The sequence below is a fragment of the Hoplias malabaricus genome, chromosome 12 (genome assembly GCF_029633855.1).
Source record: "Hoplias malabaricus isolate fHopMal1 chromosome 12, fHopMal1.hap1, whole genome shotgun sequence".
Classification (NCBI taxonomy): Eukaryota; Metazoa; Chordata; class Actinopteri; order Characiformes; family Erythrinidae; genus Hoplias; species Hoplias malabaricus.
In genome coordinates this window covers 5,188,534-5,206,982 of record NC_089811.1, presented here as the reverse complement: position 1 = coordinate 5,206,982, position 18,449 = coordinate 5,188,534, and the positions used below count along the sequence as shown (strand labels likewise).

General features: G+C 41.4%; 1 protein-coding gene across 1 annotated transcript in view; it reads left to right on the top strand.

Moving 5' to 3' along the window:
* LOC136710950 (receptor tyrosine-protein kinase erbB-4-like) overlaps window positions 1-14,113 on the top strand; it is a 72,926-nt gene extending 58,813 nt beyond the window's left edge. Inside the window, exons 2-5 of the mRNA XM_066686862.1 lie at window positions 4,024-4,121; window positions 4,901-5,071; window positions 12,294-12,618; window positions 13,431-14,113. Of these exons, the coding sequence (XP_066542959.1) occupies window positions 4,024-4,121; window positions 4,901-5,071; window positions 12,294-12,618; window positions 13,431-14,113 (1,277 nt within the window). The remainder of the gene's footprint in view (window positions 1-4,023; window positions 4,122-4,900; window positions 5,072-12,293; window positions 12,619-13,430) is intronic.
* The last annotated feature ends 4,336 nt before the right edge of the window (window positions 14,114-18,449 follow it).

The following is an 18,449-nucleotide window of genomic DNA, read 5'->3' as shown; positions in this document are numbered from 1 at the left end:
CTTCCATCTCACTGTCCCCACCCCCTCCTCCTCCACCCTCCCTCTCTCCCACTCTGCTCTTCTCTATTAGCACAGAGTGTTTAACATCCTCTAAACTGTCGGCCGGCGTCTGCGTCGGAGTCCTATAACCGCAGTACGGGATGAATTAGAGCTGAGTGGAAAATCAATGGGGAACATGAAAGCCTTCATAAATGCTGCATGAATAATGTTGAGTTAGAGCAGCTTCCGACCAACTTCATCCCTCTCAGCCTTCAATTTCTGAGGGATATTGGAGGTACAGTCTACCCTTTGTACAGTACTGAGTTACAGAGATTCCTATCATTAAAATAAACGAGGGGTTCCGAGCTTGAACACAAACCTTGTATCTCCAGGATGGTCTAGCGTAAAGAAGAAAGTAACCGTAGTGACCGTATGGAAATATGTGTACACTGGTATCTCTTGTTGCGCAGCAGAGACTTATACTGTACACTCATCCACTTTATTAAAAAAACACCAGCCTTGCTTTCCACCCACTGACCACTTCAGTAGGTCCCACTACATTGTTATAAAAAGAGCCACTGCACACACTTTATTTGCAAACAATGCACATGTACCCTTAAACTAACAATGTGGCCCCTAAGGTCCAGTGGAAACCAGCTTTAAAGGTACATTCCCTTTCCAAATTGTAGATAGGTAAAGATATAAAGATAAAGGAGGTAGATAAAGATTCACTATAAACATTCAAGATAAAATATAAATGGTAAGTTCATTTAAATACATTAATGTGTTCATTCAATCATTGTCTGTAACCCTTATCCAGTTCAGGGTCGTGGTGGGTCCGGAGCCTACCCGGAATCACTGGGTGCAAGGCGGGAACACACCCTGGAGGGGGCGCTAGTCCTCATGTAGTTGCTGGTTTATTGATTGTAACTATGTAATTACATGTGTTTACCCAATTGAAAACTGATGCTAATGCACATGTATAGACCGCCAATGTATTATAGTGTACCCTTAGCCCCCCTGCGTTCATATTTATATTATCCATCCCCACCACTCTGTTCCTCCAGTGGAGGTTTAATGCTGAGTTGGTGTGAGTGGCACTGGGGCACTGAGGTCACTCCCTCTGTCTCTGTAATGTTACCAATAGCCAATGACAGCCATGTTCCTCTAGGAAAATACAATCCTGCAGCACTCTCGCATGTGTGTGTGTGTGTGTGTGTGAGAGAGAGAGAGAGAGAGAGAGAGAGACTGACAGACTGACAGCAGCTGGCCCTCACACTCACCTCATGCCATGTTCCAACAGCCCTGTACTGCGCTCTCTTTTACACACACACACACACTTCTCACAAGCTCCCGAGGTCACCACTGTAACCTCTGCACTACAGTTTATGGCTTTCACGTCTCGGCCCGTCGTACTGAAACGCATAAAAGCTGCATGAAATCACACAGCAGTAGAATTTTATAGCATTATTTTATTTTAATTCTGTATTTTCTCAGTAAATTTATGACTTTGAGCAATGATGAAAATCTGATCTTAATGTGATTTTGTTTTGACTCACTGAGCTCATTAAAGACACGGTATTAATTACTGTACTTGTTATGAGAAGCCTGTATCAGACATTAATGTATTAAGCTTTGTATGCTGCAGTTTTACAGTGACTCTTTCAGCACGGAGTCATAGCACAGAGTTGTGCTATGGATAATGAATGTTCATATTCACAGTCAGTGACATATATCTAGAACATCTCGAAGTGTAGGGTGCCTTTATAGTAATTCTTTGTTCATATAACTGCATAAATCTTTCACTACCACTGACTCATATCTAGGCGGCACGGTGGAGCAGCAGGTTAGTGTCGCAGTCACACAGCTCCAGGGGCCTGGAGGTTGTGGGTTCGATTCCTGCTCCAGGTGACTGTCTGTGAGGAGTGTGGTGTGTTCTCCCTGTGTCTGCGTGGGTTTCCTCCGGGTGCTCCGGTTTCCTCCCACAGTCCAAAAACACAGTAGTGTTAGTAGTGAAAGAAAACACACGTTGGTAGGTGGATTGGCGACTCAAAAGTGTCCGTAGGTGTGGGTGTGTGTGAGTGTGTGTTGCCCGGTGAAGGACTGGCGCCCCCTCCAGGGTGTATTCCCGCCTTTCACCCAATGATTCCAGGTAGGGACCCACCGCGACCCTGAACTGGATAAGCGCTTACAGATAATGAATAAATGAATGAATGAATGACTCATATCTACATCAACACCTATATTAGATATTTTAGATAGTGCCAGGTGTGGTCATGAGGACAGACATATGTTGAAATTAGTGTTTACACATGTTGATGTAAGGTTAAATCAGTGTTCATGAAACACTAATGTAGATGAACCAGAGAACTGGCCTGTGGTACAATTGTTTCTTATATAGCCCCAGTCAGTGTAAATGTGAATATGATTAACTCATTCCACTGTTAAATTCTAGTGATGTTGGTACTTAAGGTAATATGTGAGGCCTTCTGTTCAGCTCCTGAAGGCCTAAATAGTAGGAGAGATTGCTTGGCTCTGTTTTCCAAGAAACCATGAGGGGGAAAGTCTAACTGGATCATTCTCAACTCTGTTTTTTTATATATTAGACCTTCCTGTTACAACTAAGATTTAATAATGAGAGTAACATTACAGTAAGGAAGCTCCCTTCTGACTGAGAGATTAGAGCGATTCTTTTTTCATTCCTTATTATTCTAGGCACTCACTTTGTCTCAGATCTGGTCTTAGATATCCCTCTAATCTTATCTGTTATAACTAAATGCTTACCATGTATGAATTGCGTAAAAAATTCAGGATTAAAATAAATTTAACTTACAGTGTGCACAAATACAGACAAAACAAAGAGTATAGATGGAAGGCTCTGTCTGAATCTGTATATTTATTCATTGATGGGCATAAATGAGCTTTTAGAAGTCACCACTGTCACTTCATAAGAACAGCATGACATCAATTTATATGAACTGTTAAATCAGTGATTTAAAGCAACACCAGGTAGTATTTTTACCTTGAAATTACAGCTTCAAAACCTTTGTGACCCTCTGTCATTGCTACTTTTGGCTCAGCACTGCAGAAACTGCACTATGTGACTTTTGGAGGCAGTCAGAAAACCTCCCTCCCTCCCGTACCCCTTGATTTCATGACAGTGCTGTAAAAGCGAATTGCACTTCAACTGGGGGTAAATGCAGAGAACCAATTTTCCCAAGATTTATAGAAAATATTATTTTACTTTATGTATAATTTCACAAGTAGAAGTAGTAGGCGATTATTAAGAGGTAAATATAATGAATTTAGTTGTTTTCTTTGAGTTTTCCATTGACATTGGGATCAAAACTTTCCTCCCCGTTTGGGGAAGGGAACAGTGTTTAACACCCAACCTAACTGCTCTGTTCTAGACTATGAAATGCGCAGAGCAATGCGACGAGGCAGCGTTTATTACCTTCTTTCTCCACGCATGATGTCCACCAGCAATTTCACAGTGAATTTGTATGAAATTCATGTGTCACTGCAGACTGGTGGCAGCTTGGGCCTGTCAAGATTAGTTAGGCATCCACACAGCACAGAGAGTGTCTGGCAGCGTTCGTCCTCTAATACTCAATGCACTCTTTATAATGCAAGAATGAAGTGGGCAAAAAGCCAAAAAAGTTTGTTGCATGCCTCTCTCTTAGAAAAGCACAAAATAAACTTAAAGCTCTGGAGTAGCTGCACATGAGCCTCATGTGAGATTGAGTGGCACTGAGTATTATTCTCCTGCTGAGCAAAGGTGGTTCATATACTGCCTCTGGTGAGTTGATGATTGTCCCTCAGAACTGTGCATTCAGGTTCCACAGGGTGTGAGGCATTCCACCAGTTAAGGGCAAGGCAGCCCTCTTCCCCTGTTGAAATTCTGCTCCTTGGAGTCCTGGAGGCTGGGTCTGTGGTAGTGCAAGCAGCCCAGTGGTACCCCACGTGACAAGGGTACATAATGTGTGTTGTTTTCTTTATCAAGCTTAGCACTAACAGAAAATTGTGTCATCTGTTTGGCTGCAGGTTGGATGATCGACGCTGACAGCAGACCCAAGTTTAAGGAGCTGGCTGCAGAATTCTGCAGAATGGCCCGGGACCCCCAGCGCTACCTGGTCATCCAGGTAATCAGACCCTTAAAGGCGACACATATTAATAATTTAAATAACTGTTTACATGCTGTAATTTTGATTTAAAAACTGGTTAAAATATGATGTTATTGTAACAATGTATACAATATAATACAATTATACACTCTGATGTTGGAACTCTATGTAAACAAAAGGCTAATAACTGAACTTATTTCTAAAACATCCCAAAGATGAAAGGGTCCAAAAGTATTGGACCTACTGGCATGTAAATATAAAACTCTTACTATTAATTCACTATAAAATTGCAAGACTAAGGTGTGCAGAATGACATATAAGAAGCCTAGTGTATACAGGCAGCACATTCTGTGGTAAGATAAATATTAAAGGCAAATTTGGATCAGAAGGAGTTCAGTATGTTAATATGGATCTGGCCAAGTCTTCCTCAGAGACTGCATCATGCCAACTGTGAAACATGGGGGAGGTAGTGTGTTATTTTGGGACTTTGTGAGTTCCATACATGTAGGAGAGATGATTTCTATTAATGGCATCATGAATGCGAATGTGTACAACAAAATACATCATTCCCAACCTCAAGAGGCTTGATAGGAATGTTCCATTGTGACAGATTAAGCAGAGAAACCATTCTGTTTTTATATTAAGTTAGATTCAAGCTTTTCTTCAAAGACAATATGCTTTGTTTTGAACAGAATGAATTTCTAATTTACAAATATTTTTATCTCTATTAGAAAAGGAAGGTTTTTACATTTGTTATACACTGTAAACGTGAATAATGCTGTGATATTTCTCCTCAGGGTGATGACCGGATGAAGCTGCCCAGCCCCAATGACAGTAAGTTTTTCCAGAGTTTGCTGGACGAGGAGGAACTGGAGGATCTGATGGATGCCGAGGAATATCTGGTTCCTCACGCCTTCAACATTCCTCCACTGACATACACCACACGCTCTCGGGTGGACTCCAACCGGGTGAGACCACTGCACACACACACATACACACATACACATATATGCAATCAATTTGCAATCAAGAACCACTGGTGGTGCTGTATAACTTAAGTCCATAACCGTACCTACCTGAAGATGAATTACAGAAACAGTGCTGTAACCTGTCATGGGAAAATGTTACACAGGATGACAGCAAAAAGAAAATCCTTTTGCTTCTAACATTTTGTATTGTATCTTTTTATATACCTTTTAATGTACGTAATCTTTTTCAAAGCAAATGTTGGCTGACTAATGTCCAGAAACATACAGTCATATATCTGCTGATTCATGAGCGCTGCACTGCTCCTTCCAGGGGTTTGCTACTGGTACTTGCGGTCAGTTTGCTCCAGGTTTTTTTTTTTCTTTTCTTTTTTCAGAGAGTTGTCTCAGCTAAGTCCTCACCACTCCATACAACATGGTCGTGCCGTCTTAGGGGGCTGCTGTGGCCTAAAGTTTAGAGAAATGAGCAAGGGACCAAATAGACACTAGTTCAAGCCTCTTGACTTGCAGGTAAAATGGAGGTTTACATGGTACAATGCCTGTTAGCCAGGAATCTTCAGTGTTCTGATCAAGCCATTGTTTCTTCAGCCGGCCTTGTGGTCACTTTCCATCAGGGATGCCTCAAAAAACTCTTTCACAATAAGGCAGCACCATCACTTCAATGGGGTAGTGTTCATAAGGCCTTGATCGTCAAACTGGACTGTACTTTGGGTCTGCCTGTTATACTCAAAAACTCACACTCACACACACAATCTCTCTCTCAAGACTTTGTCTTTAACTAGACATTTGCATCATTTGAAAGACTCCTTTGCATTTCAATGCATTTACAGACTCCTCAGTTTGTCTGTATTCCTTCATTTATTTCAGTGAATCTTGGTTTACTGCTGGTGATTTGGCCCGGATTAAATTCTGTAATAGAGCTCTTTTTATTCTGCTGCTGACATTGAGTGGAGGGGTTTTGGCTGTAGTTCTCCGCCTGCTTTACTTTGCTTATATTCATTTAACTGTAACATTTAATGTTGTTACATAAAACAAACTGTATGTAAATAATAAATGATCATCACCCATTCTAATAATAACCTGAGATAGTGATATCATGTCTTGTTATTTAGGATTGGGCAATGTGGATTTCTGGGTCATATTGTCCAGCTAGGATCAGTCAATCCAACACATGTCTTGTGTAAGTGAGCATAACAGTTTAACAAATTGAAAAATGTTCAGTTTGCATTCAGTCATCAAACATAGCATTATTAATAATCTTTCCACAAAGCCATCCAGTACAAAAGGGCATGTAGTCCTCTATGCTGGATCAAGACCACCCTAGGGGCTGTCAGAATGCACAATGACTCAAAATAATCTATGCGATGTTCCTTTAAAACTAAAATCATTTGCTCATATTTGCATAGCGTAACCTCAGAAATATACAAAGTCTCAGGAGATTTCAGTAGCATTCTCCAGCCTCTCAGACTCAGCAGGTAAAGTCTTTTCTCCCTCTCTTTCTCTGTGGAGGCCACGATCCCTGCTTCGTTTCCCAGGATGCACCTCCGCTGGCACTTTCATTATGGGGGCCAGTCTGGGTAAATATCAGGGTCTTCACTCAAGTGAAGGTGATGTTTGCTCATAGACAGCCAGTCCTGGCTGGGTGTTTGCACTGAGCCCCAAGGCCATTGGCTTATTAACTCTTAACATCCATGACATCACCAACAAAACAGCAGAGTCAGTGGGTGCAAGGTGGGTATGAGCACATGTTTAGCATGCTTTGTGTGAACCCTCTGTCCACAGGGTGACATTTTGACACCGGAGACACTGGGATTAAAAATTGTTTAATAGTTGAATGGTATAGTTGTAGGTAGAGCGAAGTGATTAATATTAACATTGTGCCCTCCACCCAATGCACTAGGGTTCAAAACCTAGCTGGTATCAAGGCATCACACAAATTTACTCAAATTTACTCAGTGTACCAGGAAGCCAAGGCTAATTTGTGATTGCTTGGGTTAAATGTAGTAAAAGGTTGTGATGTATTATTCAGTCACACTCAGCATACAGAAAAGCATGGATACACCCCACAAAGGCAGGAAAACCTCTCTCTGTGTGTAGGGTAAGGTTACATTTATGGCATTTGGCAGATGTTCTTTTCCAAATGACTTCACTGATGGAGGCTAATGCAAAGCCAGATGTCATTACCTTTGACTGTTATTGGTACACAACAGAGTTTCTGCCCTAGGAATCAAACCCCAGGTCCACCAACAAAGGACAGTTATGCTATGCACTACACGATTCAAATTAAGTTTTAAGTGTTGTCCACTCTGAGACTTTCTTTGGCTCCATCGTTCAATTTCACTTCGAAACACGAAGTAAGTATGTGATTAAAGTACAGGCCAGTGATGTCCATATAGAGACTAAATTGTCGTCTCATTGTAGGTGAGATTAACGGAACCGAAATATAAAAGACAAGTGTGGAACGACAGCTCATAAACATCGACAATTAGGTAATGATTTCCTAGAGAAGCGAAGAAGAAATCAGTGATGTATTGTTGTATGTTTCAATGCTGAGGATGGCTGAGGACAACAAGTGAGGCTGATGACAGGACAATATTCAGAACTGTGGAACATAAGCCCTACAGCAAGTGTCACCGAAGTTGCTGGCTAACACCAGAATGCAGAAAACATTCACTTGAAATAATCACAGCAAACAGAGTTGGGAATAAATTGGCCTCAGTATGAAATTATTTTTTTTAAACTAGACCATTCCCAGGATTTGTACAGTTTGTACAAAACAGAGTTCAAACATTATGGATCTACATAAGAATATTTCAATCCAACCCACTGTGAAAGGGTGACCTAACCCTAACTCTAAACCTAACACTAAATCTAACCATAACGTACACAATTTTAGAAGCAGAAGGATAATCTTTTTGTTGTCGCCTCCCGTGTAATTTTCCCATGACAGGTTACAGCACTGTTTCTGTAATTCATCTTCAGGTACATAGTTAAACAGTTAAACAGCATGACCAGTGGACAGGAGCTCACATAAAGTTTGTAAACTATGTATGATGCAAAGTATATCTTAACATATAAATAGAGCTAATTTTTGGAGCTCTTGTTTGTAAAGAAAGAGCACTGCCTATGCCCCACATATATTGAAATACAGAGAGTGAAGTGCTTGGACAAGAATCTTAATGGCAAGAAATGGCAGCATCAATGATTTCAGCACCCTGTGGGTTCCAAAATCTTCTTAACTACTTACAAGAAGATGTCCCCTGTTCTAATTAGAGGTGCTTCATTATACAGCAAGCCAATGACCCAAAACGCATCACTGAGGGAGCCAAGCAGTTTAGCAGAGGAAGAGATTACATTTTTTAAGTTTCTGTCATTTATATTAAGTCAGGGTCTGCATATATATCGCAGGAAGAAGACTCAGAATCAAATACTAAACAGAAAAACTAGAGCAAGGACCACAAAATATAGGCCAGAAAACTACCAGGGCCTATAGGGGACCTTTAAGCCTCTAAATGAGCAATTTATAACTGTAGACATAAGCTGTTAAGCCTGTTACGGCTATTTATAGGGACTGGTGACCCCTCCTTGCACTGATTCCGGATAGGTTCTGGACCCACCATGACCCTGAACTGGATACACGGTTACAGACAACAATGAATGTATACATTTATTTTATTACAGCTTATTATTCTGTAACTACACAGACTGAACCTCAGTTTTAAACTTTTTAAAGCCATTAGGTAGTGGATAACTCCATTAATAACTTTGTAATAAAGCAGTAACCAAGGTGGTTATAGCCATATGTAGATTTATAAAGACAAATATTTTTGAAAACTGTCTCATAATAACGTTTTTTAAGCAAGTCCATAGTAAGCCTTATATACCAGGGAGGTGTCAGTTAACTGACTGATAATTACTATGTTATTAAAGATTAACAGCAGTGTAAGCAGTATATTCTACTTAAATGTGTGCATTCATTTTGCATCATATAATTTGGTACATTTCACTGTGAATGACACACGTAAGCTTTAATATTACAATAGCTTTAATTAATACAATATAAATGTGGTTTGTCATTGCACAATATTATAAAAAATAAAATTAAAAATATGTGAGCCTTCCATGTTAACTCATTAGTGGAGGTGAATTCTCACTCTCACAAACACACACACACAAAGAGCAGTATGGGTTAGTTGCTCAACCGCACCTCTACAGTGAATGCTGGGGGGAGGAGCACTGTTCCTTCACACCCACAATTTTCCAGTCAGTTGAGGAGACTGCAATGGGACACTTCTCTAACTTTCAGGCCATGGCTGCCCCTAGTGGGATTAAGCATTTTCCGGTGTATTTTTATTAGAGTATTATAATGTTGTAATCCGCAATTTCCATCTCAACTCTCGGGATATTGGGGAAACACAAACTTGCAAATTCTGCTTGAGTCCTGAGTGCAAGACTTCTTTTATTCCTGTCTTGTGTTTCAGCTTGGAATCCTGTTCTTTTCCACAGATACAATGAAGTTAAAATTGAAAGCTTTAAAAGTAAAAGAAAGTGAATGGTGGTGTGCACCTTGAACACACACCGTATGAGTGTATGTGTGTATTCTGAGAGTTCACGGAGGTCTCCGCGTTCACACAAACACACACAGACGCACAAAAACACACAGCACTGAGCATGCTTAACTACGAGCAGCGTTTTGCATTCTAGTGGCTGTTTTGTTTTGCTCTAAATGGGCGAGAAGGAGGAGGGAGCCCTTATGAATATCAATGAGTCCCATCAATCCTTCACAGCTCTCCCTGGAACATGACAGACGTCTTTCTGCTGGAGTTTGCCGTCTAAACTCTGCTCAGGGAGAACAAGACGGAGCCAAAGCGCACAAAGCGGATCGGAATATTAACTGACATTCAGCCCACGCTAATTCACAGCACTGAAAGTCTTATTTCCTCCTTAAAAACTGGAAGTTTATTTTCACGAGCTTTCTTTTGGTGATCAACATGAGCGCATATGGGTTTTATTGGTTCTCATGTTCTGCATTCAGAATTGAGAGGCAATTGGTGCTGGTTACTGATGAATTACGACCATGCGTTCGTATGAACAGTCCATTTTCTTGTATCAGTCCAATTACGTACTGGCGTATTATTTCAAAAAACAGAAACCCAGTTGTTTATTGCACTTCTTTCTGCTAATATGTACCATTAAATAGGTGGACACTGCTGTACAGCCAGTGCCGCTTCCCTCTTTCACAGTGCATTCTGTTTCTTTTAACTGATGCTGCGCAAATTACTGTCTACTAGTACATGACTAATGCAAATGGCTGGATGTTGGGGTCTTTGTGCTGTAATGCATAATGTCCTGCTGTGGGTGTGCTAGTCTTGAAACACCACACAGAAACACAGACGGCATAAAACTCCAGCTGGAGGGCTTCTGAACAGCAAAGTGGCCTTCAAAAAAAACACAACAATAGTCTTTGGATGCGATAAGCAATGCTGAATTGCTGTGATGAAAGTGAAATGAAAATGCTCACTGTTTTTATTTGGCGTTTGTGCTGTTGGATGCGTTTTATCCTGAGGTTATATATTTGTAGATAGTCCAAATAAGCCCAAGAATACCCTTGATTTCGATACTGCCAGAAACAAGAGGCACAAAAAACCCTAACTCTAACTCAATAAGAGCAAGGGTAATGTTTCAGTCGCTGTTTACAGACAATGATGGATCCTCAAGCTGGTTTTAAAAGAAGGAGATATGGGTTTGAGTTCAGCGAAGTGTAATTGCACCAGGGTTTGTTCAGTGAGGAATATTTAATCATCCTGTAATATCTTACAAAACAGGAATAGTGAGGTCTAATCACTCCATGGTCACTGGGCATAGTGAGTTTTAATGACCCTAGTCAACAAAGTTTTACAGTAGCTTGCTGAACAGGCATAGTGAGTTTCAACTACCCCATGGAAGCTCTCAGACTGGGCATAATGAGTTTTAATCACCCCATGGTTGCTCATGAAGAGGACCTAGTGAGTTGTGTGGCATCCGATCCATGTCAAGAATCACAAGTGTGTAAAACCTATTCACACAAAGAAAGGAAAAAAAAAAACACTTCTCAAAATGAAGAATACACCTCATATGAGGAGAATTACATTTGCAAGTGTTTAAAACCATCTGCCCAATGAAAATTACTCCCACCTGTAAGGAAATTATACTTGTACTCACCCGCCAAAATCATTTCCTTTGTCTCCTCTCCATGTCGGAGTCAATCGGGGGTGTGTTGGCCAGTCTGAGGGCATGGTCAGGGCAGTTTCTGCCAGTATTCTATCGAATACTATTGGGTGATGTTTTGTTACTGCCTGCCTCTGAGAAGCCTTCTCAAAAGACAGAGATCTTCATGTAGTTAACCATTCAGTTTCATTTTGAAAAGGGAAAATGGAAAACAGCTGTTTCACTGTTATTTGACTTAAGACTCTAAACTACCTGAGATTTTGTGACCAGAAGTCGCTCTAGTATCTCAGAGCCAAAGAAAAAAACAGTTATTCAGCAATTCCCAGTAAAATCAGACATTGTTCTATAGCCACGAGGGTACAGAAACCTGGCTCCTACAGGTCCAGAGCACTGGAAAATAAAAATGAGACTGAATGAGCCTTGGGAAGCCAACTATCAATGAACTTGCGAATAAGTTGGAAACTCAAGTGCTAGACAGTGTGTAACTACAGTAGTATTTAAGTTTTAATGCGAAAAATCAGCTATCTCTGTCCGACAGACGCCACACAGCAGTCTTCCCTGACAAAGAGAGAAATGAAATAAGTTTTCCCAGTGCACCATCACACCACATCGGGTGGGAGAGGAGCCAATGACCCTGGAAAGCGCTTCTAGGAAAATAACCTAGCATTCAGGGTCTGTCTAGAGCCTTTCAGCAGAAGGAGTGTTCTCCATATTAAAAAAGTCAGTCCAGTGTTCAGTGTTGATTCTGTTCTCTCTTAGAACAGATCCCTCTGAAGAACAGAGTTTTTTTTTTTTATCTGAGTAGAGGTAAATATGGATGTTTGTGTTGTCCTGAATGTTTATTATTGGAATCCGCCATCTTGCTTAGAGAACATTGTGTGCAGTGTTGCTGTCATTGTGTCAAGTTTCCAGAGTCCGGGACTATAGGTGGTCCCAAGGATAAATACCCATTGAACGGACATTTGAGAGAAATTTCCACTCTTTTCTCTCCCTACAGAACCAGTTTGCATATCAGGACGGCAGTTTTGGTATGGAAGAGATGATGGCAACTATCCCCCGGGTGGTGGCGGTTTCCGCGGTAACCCCAGCCTGTTCCTCTCAGGAGGCAGCAGTAGCGCAGCAGAGTGCAGGAGCGCCCGTTGAAGACCCCCGCTGTAACGGAACCCTGAGGAAACAGGCCCTTCCCAGACTTGGCACTGCAGAGGACAGCAGCGGTCAGCGGTACAGCACTGACCCCACCCTGCTGCACAGTGAACGGGCCGCCAGGGTGGATAAGGACCAGGATGGATACATCAGTGCCAAGAAAGACAAAAACCCCTCAGGTAAATCACCACAGCTGACAACAAACACCCCTCAGGTAATACCCCGCACTTATTCCAAAAGCTTCAGGTAATAACCCCCACTCCCAAAACACCTCAGGTAATACCCCAAACCCATCAGATTATACCTCACAATCACCAACCACTCCGTTAGTACCCCACACTCTACAAAAACGTACCACAACCATCAAGCAACATGTCATTACAACGAATAGCTTGTGTAATATTTGTAAAATTGTAACATGTATTTACTTACATTTACGAGCAATGACTTACTTGCATTTCAATGTCAAAAATAGCTAAGACATGGAAACAATGTAAAGATAAATATGTTTGTCTTTCTGAATCTCAGTAATGTCTAATTCATAAATATCCATAAATATTGTTTCTTATCTGATTCCAGTAAAGTAACAGAGAGTGTAGCATTATATGCTTTTGTTATGTTTGTGGGCCCAAGGGTTAACTTCTAAGGCTTAATTGATGGAGTCATGTGTAAATGTAATGGTAAAGAAGTAAAGAATAGGAACAGTTTTTATCTTTCTTTGTTTTCTCAGGTATAATTGTCACGTGTCTTGCTCTGGTCAGTTTAAGTTAAATTTAGTAGCCAGTTGAGAGGCCATGTTTATCTGTAACACAATGTAGAGAACATAGGGCTCTAAAGTTCATGAAGTTCGTAAAAGACGCCCACAGCGTAAACAGTAGGCAGTGTGTGGGAGAGGAACCTCTGAGAGATCAATGTTAGGTATCTCTACCTCCCTGAATGCAACGAGAATCTTTAGAATGAGTTTATTGGAACGTCTCTTCTCTTCTCTTAGATTATCTCAACCCTGTGGAGGAGAACCCATTTGTTACTCGCCGCAGGAATGGAGAGATCCATTCTCTAGACCCTGCTCACCACTCCGCCTCCAACGGTCAGCCCAAGATGGAAGACGAGTACGTGAACGACCCTCTCTATCTCAACACCTTCCATAACTCCGGGGAGAAGAGCCAGGAGGTCCTGAGGAAGAACGGGCTTCCTGTGGCTCACACAGTAGCAGCAGCAGCAGCAGCATCAACAGCAGCACCACCCAACCCCGGACCATCTAGTGCCCAAATCCCTGCACACAGTGCCCCCACTGGTCACACGCACCTTCCAGCACAGCCTATTTATTCCGGCCAACAAGGCCTCCAAACACTCACCAGCCACACCCTTCATCCTTCCCATCCTGGACACCCGACACTCACCCTGCACCCCGCCCACACTGGCACCATCATGGCTGACAAAAAGCCCAAAAAGACATTTGACAATCCTGAGTACTGGCAGCACAGTCTTCCACCCAAAACTACTCTCCACAACCCGGAATACCTGCAGGACTGCAGCACTCGCTTCTTTTACCGGCAGAACGGCCGCATCCGGCCAGCTGTGGCTGAAAACCAGGAATACCTGACAGAGTACGCTCTGAAACCTGGCACAGTCCTGCCTCCACCACCCTATAGGCAGAGGAACACAGTGGTGTAGTAGAGTGAAATGAAGGAGAGGGAGAAGAAATAACACTGAGAAGGATTTGGCCCATGGTCATGCATTAATTTTTTCATTCGAATTTCTGTATAGCCCTTTGAACGGCAAGCTAATGGGTTAGTACACAGTTATTACAGTTATTATCTGGTAACTACTCAATGATCCACTGCGGGGCAGCTCTATAGGTTAGAAGTTCAAAACTTGAAAGAACAAAGAAAATAAATGATAAAAATACTTGCATTTACAAGTTTCCACCTTAAATAAAGTGATTTAGGTGAAAGGAAAGTATCTGCAAAACCGGACCTAAGCTGGGCTGTACTCCAGCTCCTGTTGATTGATTCCCAACTGAAACCAGATCAAAGCTCATCATATTCTCAGCAGTGTATCCTCACTCTGGATCTCACACCAGCAGTCTTCAGCTTCTCCATCTCTCCTTCCTGTTCTTATATCATATTGGGGTCCAGGGTCAACCTTCAGAAGTCTTTTCTCCAGTAGGAGGCACTATAAACAAGATGCCAGACTGATGCCAGACAACCCACCTTCTTTAGCTGTCAGTCAAAGAAGGTGCTGACCTCTCCTCATTTCCTTACCATGCACACATATCATGGTTACTATGGTGACTCAGCCTCCTGGACTTAACCCTCTCTGAACATACTCTGCCTCTCTTGTGTGAGGTCTTCCACTCGACCTCCACTGGATCTGCTTCATCAAGGACTGTCGATAAAGTGGACTCTTGTGTTTGACCACAAAACAAATGGCACACTGTGGATATTGTAACCAACGGCAACAAGCACTTGGGTGGATCCATACGGGTTAGCCGTAGAGATGAAGGAAGAGCTCCTTCTGGATTTCTACCCTGGTTTTGATGGGCATTTTGTTTTTCTGTAAGCTTTGTGTTTGGGCCATCTCGGCACCCAGACTTTGCCTACTAAGATATCACCTCAGACTTATAAGAAACTGCTGTAACTTTTGAAAAGGTTAGTCATCAAACCCCAGGATGGGTCCAGGGTGTCTCAGTGTCCTACAACTATAAACATGCATCAAATCTCTCAATTAATTCCTGACATACTCATTTTAGTCTCTCAACTGACTCTTATATATTTTTCTTATTACATAAAAAATACCGGAGACATTTTTCACTCGCCCATGTGCCGATAGCCCCACCATCTTAATTACATCTTTGCGGTGAAGGTCTTCTGACCTTGGGTTTGGTTCTCACACCCAGAAGTGATGTAACAGTGCAAACCACATGCATCACACATCCTCCCCTGCTTGCAAAGCCACAGTGGTCAGTTCCTTCCTTCCTAACCCTATGGGTCCACACCGTATGATGGCTACAGCAGAATCTACTGCTGAAAGAATAATCGTCAAATACTCTGCTGCAATATTATGTTTTTTTAATGTCCAGCCAGCACTGAATACTTGGATCATAGAGAAGTGTCCCATAGTAAAATAGCTCTTGATGGTGTACACAACTGTATATGGATTGCACAAACTGGATCTACCTTAAACTTTGGGAATGGCCAAGGCACATACAGAGGGGGCAGCTTAGCTTGTATTTGTCAAAAAGGAGCAGGGTGTAATACCCCTGGCACAAAGGCCTCAGGAGTCCACCCTCAGACAGTGGCACAGTCCAGAGTAACGACAGGAGAACTGCTGAATTATAATCACAAGGCATATTAAAACGCTATTATGATGGTCCATCAAGCAAGGGTCAGCCAGCAGCACCTCGTGGGACTCGCTGTGGATGGAAACTGCAGGAACTGGCAATCGCATCTGCCTGCAGTCATTAACGCTGAACTGGAAGAGCATGAGTGGGGCAGAAATATTGACATGCCATGAGAAACAAATGAGGATGTGAAAATAGAACATGCGCCCTAAAGGCCCAAGACCTGTCTGCCTGATATCAGTCTTTTCCCGTCGGACTGTCGGTGGAAAAAAAAAACTCTCAAATCGAAAGAGTTCAGAGAAACCGTACTTTCTAGGTTTATATGATAAGGTTTGTTTTTCTCACAATGTTGGAGAACAAGCTTCAAGCATCATAATTAGATAAAAAAAAAGAAATCACACAATCCAAGTGTCTGAGATCAGAAAAAAACACAAAAAAACAAAGAAACAAAGTGTAGTTAATTTTGAACACTGCCAGATTCGCTGCTAACTGAGGGTCTCTTGTGGAGTTTTTGTTTTTTTTAGAGCACTTAATGGTCTGGCACTGTCCAATAATCTGTTTCCTACCACTAAGACTGTTGACCACACATTTGTTTGAATACTGTCCATGTTGGTAGAGAAAAGCCAGGCTGCTTGTGCTGCCACGTGTTTTGTGTAAGACTGTTTTCTTTATGTTTTTTTGTTTATTTGTTGGCTTGCTTGTTTTTCAATTTGCTAATGAAGGTTAATCATTGGGCAGGGCACTTTGAGCTGGGCATGTGCCCTCTTGGCATCTCTCTTTAGTCCAAGACTAAGCCAAACCCATGTCTGGAATACCAGCCCTTGAAGTTTAACACAAAGCTTTAAGGACAGTTTCCTGGACTTGCCATTTGTTTAGGCAAAGAGAATTGGAGAAAAGTATAGCACTTCGGCCAGGAAAGTTGAAATAACACCAATTAGATGTTCACCTAAATGAAGTGCATCTTAAGCCTTGCTTGTTTAACTCTCAGAGACCCTTGAATTTGTTTTACTCCATTTTATCAAAAATATATCCTTTTTAGCAGTTTATCATTGTAGTTATTAGGTAAACAGTCAAAAGTGAGAGGTTAATGTCTGAGAAAAGACTGCATATCATATTAATTATTTAAAAGCAGTAAGATAATTATATGAACCAAATGTGGTTTTGTGTTTTCTTGATTATTTTCTGTGATACCCATGCACTTACTTTGTTTACATTCACTAAGTGCAGTCTCTGGTCCCTTATGCTCCATTATGTCCTTTACGTATATGTTACCAAGGGGCTATACAAGTTTCCCCACCTTGGAGAGGGTTTCTGATAGCGATTAGGCTCTGGTTACACTTGAACCTTGCACTGTTCAGAAAACAAAAACTTGTGATTAACGCCTGAACTCTGACACCCCAACTTTACATTTCCCTCAAATAAATATTAAGAAATTCATGATATTAATAATTTTCACTTTAAATAATGCCATGGTACATTCTACATTGAGGACCATTGGTGAATTTGGTGTAGATGTAGTAGTGACATGTCAGCAGTAGCCACAACAGCAGTGCTCTAAAAACTCTCTAAGGGTCTCTGAGGCTTTAAATAAAGTTGGCTTTCCAACTGACCTCCAGCTGAAACAGATCTGTGGTTTCCAGAGTACAGCCAAATTGCTCTGAGGTGTTTCCCAATGGTGAAATATATGGAGGAAGACCTTAAATTACTGTATGATTTGCCTATCAACATCTTAAAGTGATGTAAGTAGCCTACACAGGATGAATCTGGTACTTGTAATGGGATTATATTATCTCTTGGGGAAAAGCTTACGCACTCATTATTGTGGTTTTGGTTCAGATGTGTGTGGAATAATTTCCGACACAGAACTGAACAAGGCCTGATGACTACTGTCTCCTTGTGCACATTAGCTGTCAGACACTCTCAAACTGTTGAAGTGAGTCGAGAAGCGTATATAATCATATCTAATCTTATATTTCAACTGGGAGATAGACGCAAAAGGAATGAAACGTCTTGAGATTTGAAGGAAGACAATGCTATTGCAATGATGATTGGCATTAAAAGGACTGTTAGTAAGATTTCCTCACCACCTTGGCTTTTGAGACACTGATAATAATGGTCTGGGGGTGGGTTGGTTGTGTAATGTGAAGTCTCAAGACCCTGTAAAAGATGGAGAGAAATTCTGTATTCATAATGCATTGATAATTAATTTAATGCATTTGAACTGTTCTTCATTGGTTATAAAAACTTGCATAACACATTAAATAGCGAGAGTATTTAACATCAGATATTCAGGTTTCATAGTGAATAATAATATCTGAATAGATACCAGTCTTATTTTACAACAAGTTATTTTACAAAAAGATATAGACAGATATAATAATACAGGCTGATATTGAGCTCCAGGGCCAATCCAGGTGGATTGGCTGCCTGAAATCGTCCACAGGAGTGAAACAGTGAGTGTGTGAAATTGTCCATAGCTGTGAGAGTGACTGGGTGATCGTGTGATGCCCTATGATGTACCGGTGCCCTGTCCAGCGTGGGTACCCACCTTGTGCCCAGTGATTCCAAGTAGGATCCAGACCCATCCCAACCCTGAACAGGAAGAAACAGTTACAGAAAGTCTATGAATTAATATATTGGTGAATTATGTAATATGACTTTTGAATC